Raw genomic sequence first — 9,285 nt, 5'->3', positions numbered from 1 at the left:
TCAGGAGCCCCAAGGCACCGCCCCCATCGCTCCCTCCCGCTTGGGGGTCGACTTAGTGTTGGACCCGGAAGTGGCTTTGGGTCACGAGGCTTCGCGGAGGAGGTGAGTCATGCGCGCGCGCGGAGGGGAGAGCTGGCGGGGGAGGGGAGGAAAGGGGGGCGGGGATGATGCAATGTTTGGCAACCGGTGTCTGCGCGCGCACGCGCAGGGCACTACAAGGGTGGTGGGAGGTGCGGGGGGGGGGTGGGGGAGAGGAAAGAGGGCGGGGCGCCAGCTCGCGGCACCCAACGGCCCCAACAGCGCTCAACCGTGGTTGCCCCTAGGCTGCGGTGTGAAGCCTTACTGCGGCTAGTCTCCCTCAAGAGCTCTTGTTCTGCCCACCTGACTTGAGCCCCAGTTTTACCTCCTCCACAAGAGACTCCCATTTTCTTTGCCCCTCATCCCCTCCCAGCAATGGACACAAGGTCTTTTAAACCTCCGTCCTTTGAAAATTTGCATCCAACCACCAGGGTTGTTTGCATCTTCTTGAGTCTTCCTAAAGGGGTCCTCTCTTTTAGCTCCCTGGCTCCCTCAGAAGAGGCCAAGTAACTTGAATCCCCTTGGTAGTCATTTTCAGCTCCTCCTCGCTGAAGAGCACCCTTAAACTCTTTATAAAGTTTTTGATGAGCCCTTGGCATGCCAGAATTCATGTTCTTTGCCGGGTGGCCCCGATTCCCACTCTTTCCCTTATCACCTTCCCCCGTGGTGCTCTGGTGCCCTTCACCAAAGATCAGGCCCGCCCTTTTCAGTGTACCAGACCTGCAAGTCCTTTGACTCCCTGCTGTGAGGAGCGGGGCATAGGCCTCCTGCTTTCTAGGTGTTTGGGCTACAGTAGGGCTGTGTTGCCTGGAACACTGCGTGCACGTGAGCGCACGACTGCCTTGGACTAGGTTGTCAGGAGCCCAGATTCTAGCCTCAGCGGTCCCTCACTTGCCCAGGGATCCCAGGCCTGCCTGCCACCTAATCTCCCCGTGCTTCACCGTTCTTGTTAGTAAATAAAAGATAACGAGTTATGGAAGTAAAATGAGAGAATTATGAACTTGGAGGCAGCTTGAACAAAAGTGAAAAGCACCGTGGAAAATGCAAAGTATTTTTCTAGTGCCATTAGGGAGAAAACAGAGGCCATATGGTGGCCTGTTACATATCCTGTCATACCCTCATGGGGGCAGCCGGAGTTTGTCCTAAGTAGAAACTGTCAACAAGGCTGGTTGTGGCTGGGTGGCAGCTTCAGGCGGTGGTGTGACGGTGACAGGTCTTTGGCCAGGCCTGCACCATTGCTCCAGAGCTCCATTTCTCCTTCTGTAAATGGGGGTGGGGGTGGGTTGGAGCAGATGGTCTCTCCTGGCCCGAAGACATGACCAGGTTGTCAGTGACAGGCAGAGGTCATGTGACTTGACAGGCCGGGGTCGTGTTGTGACTTGTTGACCTGGGGAGGCGGGTCAAGTCCCAGCACACTACCCGGGAAGCCTTTGGGGGCGGGGCAGGGCAAGTCGCGACTTTCATCTTTTGGGGCCGGTTCCTCCCGGACCTGGCATTCCTGGCTACCCCAACAGATTGTGGCTTCGGAAGGGGCCCCTCCCGGGGGAAGGCTGGGATTGGCCACCAGTGGCCTGGGAAGAGGCTCGGATCCTTCCGCTGAGGCCGGGGGGGGGGGCGCGGGGGGGTGGGGCCCGCGTGGGGTGTTTGTTCTCTTGGGGATTAAAGGGGGGTTGTGGGGGAGGGGTAGGCGCGCTCCCGCATGCGCACTGCGGCCCCTCCAGTTGGCTCGTCCTTGTCCGCTGGGCGGGGGCCCGGCCCCGCCCCTCTCCCGTCCGGGCAGCGGCGGCGGCAGCGGCGGCTGCGGCGGTGGCGGCGGCAGCGACGGCGGCGGCGGTAGCAGCCTGCGCGGTGCCTTCTGGGAACGGAATCCCCAGGGCTGCCCCTGGCCCCCATGGCGCATGCGCGGGAGGCCGCTCGGTGATCCGCGGCGGCGGCAGCGGCGCTTCCTGCTAGGACCGGCCGGGGCCGTACCGGAGGCTCGGGCTCCACCGACCCTCCTCCCACTCCCTCCCACTCACCCTCTGGGCCGCGACTGCGCAGGGCGGGGCCGGCCGAACCATGGGCCGCGGTGAGTGCAGGGCCCGGCCCCCCCCACCCCGCCCCTCCCCCTCCCCCTCCCTTCCCCTCCCCTCCCCTCCCCTCCTCTCCCCTCCCCTCCCGTCCCTACCCTCTGCCCCCTCCGCGTCCTCTCGGCCCCTTTCCCTGGCCCCATCCCCATTCCCCCGCCCTCACCTGCCCCCACCGTTTTTCCCTCTCACTGCTTGACTTTTGCCTTCTTCACCTCCTTCCCCTCAGTGCTTCGCCCACCCTCCGCCCGCCCTCTCCCCAAGTTCCTTCCTACTTCGTGCGCCTTCCCCTCCTCCCCAAGCCGAGGGAAGCAGGCTGGGTGACAGGCGCCTTGTTATGAGAGGGAAAGTTTAGAAGCCGCCAGTGTGGGGTGGGAGCGATGGTAAGGTTGGAGAGGATACTTGCAGGTTTGGGGGGCGTCCCCATGTACATCAGAGGAGAATTCTTCTTGGAGGTAATTTGAAGCCAGTGGGACAGGAGGTGCTGAATCCCCTTGCCTTAGGCTTGGGGGAAAATTGGGAGTTTCTGAGAATCGTGGGAGAAGACCCAAATGAACTAGATCAGTGATTGTCTAGTGGAGCCAGGCATGGGGGGAGTTATGCTGGTACCACCCCAGCGGGCAGTTGGGCAATTGCCTGGTGACCTGTGGGGCAATCTACTTTTTATATGATCTTCCTGAGGGGGAGGGAACAGCAGGGGCCAGACTCTCTGGGAAACTTCCTAGTGGCCTGGTATTATAGGAATTAGCCCACACTCTTGGCTGAAGGTTTCTCTCCTTGGTGGGACAAAGGGGCCTTACCCTTTATATGCCTAGGGATTGGGCTGTGATTCCTTGGTCCCTGGAAGCTGAGGCTTTGACCCTCTGGTCCCTAGGGACTGGACATGGAAAGGATGGTTGTGGACTCAGCCAGCAGATCCCTGAGATCTTTATGGGTACTTACCTCATATTATTAAGGATCTTTCCCTTGAGAGTTTCCTGGGCTGTGGTACTTTCCTAGCTTGGGCAGATTCCTGACGGTCCCTCCTCTCTCCTGTGTTGCAGGTGTGGGCTAAGCCGGCGGCCCCGGCTTTAGACTGGACCCCACAATGTTTGCAGAGATGTTCAGGTAGCCATGGTGGGATGGCAGAGGGTTCCCCCTCATTCTCTCTCCCAGCTCTCCGAGGGTTTCCCCTTGCCTCCGAGTCCTCTTGAGTCTCCCCACACCTTTGCTTTTCTTAAGTGCTCCCTCAGGTACCCAGCCCAGTTTAATCCTCCTAATGCCACATGGATGTCTGTGTTATCAGGCACGTGGGAGCTGATTACACACAATGAATGGGGGCAATGAGAGCAGTGGAGCAGACAGAGCTGGGGGCCCTGTGGCCACATCTGTCCCCATCGGCTGGCAGCGCTGTGTTCGAGAGGGTGCTGTGCTCTATATCAGGTATGACTCCCCAAAATTCCCCAGTTTCTATCCCCAGGCCCTTCAATTGCCTGAGTTTTCTCCCATCCCTCCTCTCAAAGCCCAGATTGCTGGTGCCCTGTTCCTCTTCTCTGTTCCTCCTCCTTCCTCAGCCTTTTTGCTCTCTTTGTCTCTGGCCCTTTGCATTTCTTCTCTCTGTCTCTTCCTTACTCTGCCCTTCCTAGGAAGGTCTTTGACTAATGAACTGTTCTTTAAGAGTCTCTCCCAATTCAGTGTCAACTAATCCCATACTCTCTGACCCTGTCCTCTCCCAGCCCAAGTGGCACAGAGCTGTCTTCCTTGGAGCAAACCCGGAGCTACCTCCTCAGCGATGGGACCTGCAAGTGCGGTCTGGAGTGTCCACTCAATGTCCCCAAGGTCAGAGTGGTGAGGGGAGCCAGAGAGTATAGGGATGAGCCGAGAGACTTAATGCAAATCGCTGACTGTGGTAGCTCTTCTCACAGATTCTGTTCCCTCAGGGTCCCTGTCCATGCTTCCACCTTGCAGGTTTTCAACTTTGACCCTTTGGCCCCGGTGACCCCGGGTGGGGCTGGGGTGGGGCCAGCATCAGAGGAGGACATGACCAAGCTGTGCAACCACCGGCGGAAAGCCGTTGCCATGGCAACTCTGTACCGCAGCATGGAGACCACCTGCTCACACTCTTCTCCTGGTGAATCTTTTCCACTTTACAGAGACTGAGGAAAACTTAAGGGCCTGGAAGAGGGATGGTGGGAAGAGCTTTGTGAGAGGGAAGCAAGGAGAAGGGTGGAGTGGGGAGCTGCTTGGTGAGAGGAGGGTACAGGGAAGCTGGGAATTTATGGGAGAAGGGATGGAGAAGACAAAAGAAAGTTCTTGGAAGGGGAGCCACAAGTTGATCCTTTGTTTCTCATTTATTGCAGGAGAGGGAGCGAGCCCCCAAATGTTCCACACTGTGTCCCCAGGGCCTCCCTCTGCCCGCCCTCCCTGTCGAGTTCCTCCTACAACTCCGCTTAATGGGGCTCCTGGCTCCCTTCCCCCAGAACCACCTTCAGTTCCACAGGCTTTCCCCCCTCTAGCGGGCCCTGGGGGGCTCTTCCCACAGCCAAGGCTTCCCGACCCAGTCCCCTCTGGAGGCAGCAGCAGCCCTTGTTTCCTGCCAAGGGGCAATGCCCCCTCTCCAGCTCCACCTCCTCCACCTGCTATCAGCCTCAATGCCCCCTCATATAGCTGGGGAGCTGCTCTCCGATCCAGCCTGGTGCCCCCTGACTTGGGCTCTCCTCCAGCTCCCCATGCCTCCTCCTCACCACCTTCTGACCCTCCTCTCTTCCACTGTAGTGATGCCTTAACACCCCCTCCCCTGCCCCCAAGCAATAATCTCCCTGGTCCCCCTGGCCCCCCTGGTCCTGCCACTCAGCCACCAGTGTCTTCAGCCACTATGCACCTGCCCCTGGTCCTGGGGCCCCTAGGAGGGGCCCCCACGGTGGAGGGGCCCGGGGCACCCCCCTTCCTTGCTAGCAGCCTACTCTCTGCAGCGGCCAAGGCACAGCACCCCCCTCTCCCCCCTCCCAGCACTTTACAGGGCCGAAGGCCCCGTGCCCAGGCGCCCTCAGCTTCCCACTCCTCATCATCACCCCGCCCCTCTCAGCGTCGTCCCCGCCGCCCCCCAACTGTACTGCGATTGCTAGAAGGGGGAGGTCCTCAAGCCCCTAGACGGAGCCGCCCTCGGGCCCCCGCTCCCGCCCCACAGCCTTTTCCTCTCCCTGAGCCCTCCCAACCGATTCTCCCTTCTGTGCTGTCCCTGCTGGGACTCCCCACCCCTGGCCCTCCCCACTCTGATGGAAGCTTTAACCTTTTGGGGTCAGACGCACACCTTCCTCCTCCCCCAACCCTCTCCTCAGGGAGCCCTCCCCAGCCCAGGCACCCCATCCCGCCCTCCCTGCCTGGGACCACCAGTGGCAGCCTCAGCAGTGTGCCAGGTATGTGAGTGTGATGGAGCCCTTCCTCCCTTCGGGTGGAGAGACAGCCAAGGCATTTACGGGGAATTGAGAGAGCTCTGTGGTGGTTTTCTGGGTTGGGGGCAGGGAGGTTGGATTCTTCGGACGCTGGGAGGAAGGACCTCCCTTGAGCTGAACCTCTCTTTTTCTTTGCAGGTGCCCCTGCCCCACCAGCTGCCTCCAAAGCCCCCCTAGTCCCTAGCCCTGTGCTTCAAAGCCCATCCGAAGCGCTCGGGATGGGATCGGGCCCAGCCTGCCCTCTGCCTCCCCTGGCTGGTGGGGAGGCTTTCCCGTTCCCCAGCCCCGAGCAGGGCCTGGCACTGAGTGGAGCCGGCTTCCCGGGGATGCTAGGGACCTTGCCTCTCCCTCTGGGTCTGGGGCAACCTCCGCCTTCTCCATTGCTCAGCCACAGTTTATTTGGCGTGCTGGCTGGGGGAGGGGGACAACCTCCCCCGGAGCCCCTGCTACCCCCACCAGGGGGACCTGGCCCTCCCCTAGCCCCAGGCGAGCCCGAAGGGCCTTCGCTTTTGGTGGCTTCCCTGCTTCCACCACCCCCCTCAGACCTTCTTCCACCCCCTTCCGCACCCCCTAGCAACCTCCTTGCCTCCTTCCTGCCCCTGTTGGCCCTGGGCCCCACAGCTGGGGATGGAGAGGGATCTGCAGAGGGAGCCGGGGGTCCGAGTGGGGAGACATTTTCAGGTTTGGGAGACCTGCCCCCCTTGCTGTTCCCCCCACTTTCAGCACCCCCCACCCTCATAGCTTTAAATTCTGCGCTGCTGGCTGCCAGCCTGGATCCCCCGTCAGGGGCGCCCCCCCAGGTGAGGATGAGGATGAGTGGGTGGGACAGAACCAGAGGTAGAATCAGAGATAGGAGCCGGGAATCAAAGGCTTTCAGTTTCATGTCTGAGCTCTTCCTCAGGGTCTTTGGGGAGGGCTTAATTCTTGGCTGGGGGTAGGATGGCTGCAACAGCTGGGTCTGTATTTAATAAACATGGCCTACTTCATGTGAGGCTTCAGTGGGATTGTACATATGAAAGTACTCTAAACTTACTGAATACTTTACACATGTAAATGTAATAACTATTCTTTCTCCTTAGCCCTGTGTCCTGAGTGCCCCCCAACCTGGACCACCTACCTCCAGTGTCACCACGGCAACTACTGACCCGGGGGCCTCCTCTCTGGGCAAGGCCCCCTCCAACTCAGGGAGACCCCCCCAACTCCTTAGCCCTCTGCTGAGTGCCAGCCTGCTGGGTGAGTCTGAGGGAAGACTCTGGTGTGGGAGAGAAGAAAGGAAGCAGAAAAATTGAGAGTAGAGGCTGGATGAATTAGGGAAGAAAGTCTCTGACCACCGGGTAAAGGCTAAAAGAATAATAGGGTCTGCTCAGCCTAGCTGATTGGCCTAGGGAGACCCTTGACTTTACAATTCCTCAACAGGTGACCTGTCTTCGCTGACCAGCAGCCCTGGAACCCTCCCCAGTCTGCTGCAGCCTCCTGGCCCTCTTCTCTCTGGCCAGTTGGGGCTGCAGCTCCTCCCTGTGGGGGGAGCTCCTCCACCCCTCTCAGAGGCTTCTAGTCCCCTAGCCTGCCTGCTACAGAGTCTCCAGGTGAGGGTATGGGTGTGGGTGTGTTTGTTAGGGAGAGAAGTTTTTCCCAAACTGGAAGTATAGACATTTTGAGTTAACAGTAGCAGAGGGACTGCATTTGAGACTGACTGAGATTTTGTTTTGTCTGCAGATCCCTCCAGAGCAGCCAGAAGCCCCCTGTCTGCCCCCTGAGAGCCCCACCTCAGCCCTTGAACCGGAGCCTGCCCGGCCTCCCCTCAGTGCCTTAGCCCCACCCCACGGTTCTCCCGACCCCCCAGTCCCTGAGCTGCTCACTGGGAGGGGGTCAGGGAAACGGGGCCGGAGGGGAGGAGGGGGACTTAGGGGCATTAATGGTGAGGCCAGGCCAGGCCGGGGCCGAAAGCCTGGCAGCCGGCGGGAGCCTGGCCGACTGGCCCTCAAGTGGGGGGCACGTGGTGGCTTCAATGGACAAATGGAACGGTCCCCAAGAAGGACCCACCACTGGCAGCATAATGGGGAGCTGGCTGAAGGGGGTGCTGAGCCCAAGGATCCATCCCCTTCTGGGCCCCATTCTGAGGACCTTAAGGTGAATGCAGAGTGATGGTGGCCTGGGCACAAAGACTCTGAGGAAAAGTTGAGGCCAAGGCGCCTTCTCCTAACTTTTCCTACACACACAGTCTGTCTTTTCTCAGGTGCCCCCAGGGGTAGTCAGAAAGTCTCGTCGTGGCCGGAGGAGAAAATACAAGTGAGTGTTGGGCCCACCACAATACCGGCCTTTCCCCACATCTTCTTGGGTTTATAGAAATAGCTCAAGAGTGACTTGGCTTTCAAAAAGGCAGATACTTGCTTGAATATGAATAAGGATGTTACGCCTTTACTATCCAAACGTAGAAAGTTTCCCACCCAAACTCTGAAATTCACCTGGTGCTTGGGGAGGTGTTCCTGATCATCTGTGCCCCTTATTGCAGCCCCACCCGGAACAGCAACAGCTCCCGCCAAGACGTTACCTTGGACCCCAGCCCCACAACCCGCGTAAGTGTGCGTCCCTGTGTGGGTGGGTGCGAGTGCGTGTACGGGGTGAGGCAGGAGGAGAAGGTCAGTGGGAGTGGGGAGAAAATAAAGGACTTCCTGATACCTAGCTGTTTGATCACTTCTTTCAACTTCCCCTCTTGTATAGGCGGCTGTCCCTCTGCCTCCCCGGGCCCGCCCTGGCCGTCCTGCCAAAAACAAGAGGAGGAAACTGGCCCCATAGCAGCCATACCTGGAGCTGGATCTGACCCTGACTGGGGAGAGCTGAGTGCTGAGCCTTGGGAGCCCCTGCCAGCCACGTGCACCTGTGGACAGTGGGTGGGGGCACTACTCCCCACTCAGAGCACAAATGCAACCCCTTCCCCACAATCCCATCCTGAGCCATTGCAGGGGGTAGGGAGGTCACCCCCTCCCCCCCAAAGCCATGTCACTGAAAAGGCCTGGGGGGGGGTATATGGCCCTCTCCCCACCAGGCTAAGGGGAACACCCCTTTCCCCAGGTCTTTTATTTGTTTAAGTTATTTTTGCACAAATGACTCTTTTATATTTAATTCGACTTCATTGCCTCCCTTCTCGAAGCCAGCAGGCTCAGTTTACAAACCTGTGAGCTACTGTTGGCTGCTGCCCTCCTTCCCAGTGAAAGGTACAAAGCAATAAGCATCATGCACCCTCCCCTCACCCCTACAACACCCCTCTGCCTCTGGCTCAGGTTGCTCAAAGCACAGATCCCTTCTTACCCCTGTCCCCAGGTTTGAAACACATAGCCTCATTTCAAGGTGTAGCCAGCTTCCCTCTACTTTCCTCTGGGATATAAAAAGGGGGTAAGGGGGCAAAGAGAGCCGTCTGGGTCTCTCCTCCCATACACACTACACTGCCCCTTCTCCCCCCATCAAAACGCTCAGAGACGTTGTGATGATGCGACTGAGGATTATGCAACGTGGTCCAACCGGAGCGGCCAGCATGACCAGCTGTCCAGGGGCTGCCTCCTGCCTTTTCTTTTGTAAAGACAAGACCTTTGGGAGTTTTAATTCTGTTTTGTACTTGCCCTTTGGGGCCTCCACTGCTTTTCTATGGGAGACACTCTTAATTTAACAGATGAGAATATTTTGAAACTCTGGCTCTGACTCTGTCCTCATTT

General features: G+C 58.8%; 1 protein-coding gene across 4 annotated transcripts; it reads left to right on the top strand.

Annotated features, from left to right (window-relative positions):
* Positions 1-45: 45 nt before the first annotated feature.
* MBD6 (methyl-CpG binding domain protein 6) lies at positions 46-9,264 on the top strand. Of its 4 annotated transcripts, XR_009565625.1 has the most exons (14): positions 1,850-2,146; positions 3,188-3,251; positions 3,430-3,566; positions 3,860-3,962; positions 4,092-4,254; positions 4,484-5,539; positions 5,714-6,375; positions 6,655-6,808; positions 6,992-7,161; positions 7,292-7,705; positions 7,797-7,864; positions 8,088-8,151; positions 8,297-8,790; positions 9,050-9,264. XR_009565625.1 is itself a non-coding variant. In XM_030866511.2 (13 exons), exons 3-13 carry the CDS (start codon positions 3,454-3,456, stop codon positions 8,369-8,371), a joined length of 3,042 nt encoding a protein of 1,013 aa, XP_030722371.2. In that variant the 5' UTR covers positions 46-102; positions 3,188-3,251; positions 3,430-3,453; the 3' UTR covers positions 8,372-9,264. The 4 variants fall into 4 exon arrangements, 3 of the variants coding, with proteins under 3 accessions (XP_030722371.2, XP_030722372.2, XP_030722368.2); XM_030866511.2 differs by lacking the exon at positions 1,850-2,146 and adding an exon at positions 46-102 and having other exon boundaries at positions 8,297-9,264; XM_030866512.2 differs by having other exon boundaries at positions 7,812-7,864; positions 8,297-9,264.
* Positions 9,265-9,285: the final 21 nt, after the last annotated feature.

Source organism: Globicephala melas, chromosome 10 (assembly GCF_963455315.2).
Source record: "Globicephala melas chromosome 10, mGloMel1.2, whole genome shotgun sequence".
In the NCBI taxonomy this organism is placed as follows: domain Eukaryota; kingdom Metazoa; phylum Chordata; class Mammalia; order Artiodactyla; family Delphinidae; genus Globicephala; species Globicephala melas.
This window is presented reverse-complemented; position numbering and strand designations above follow the sequence as displayed.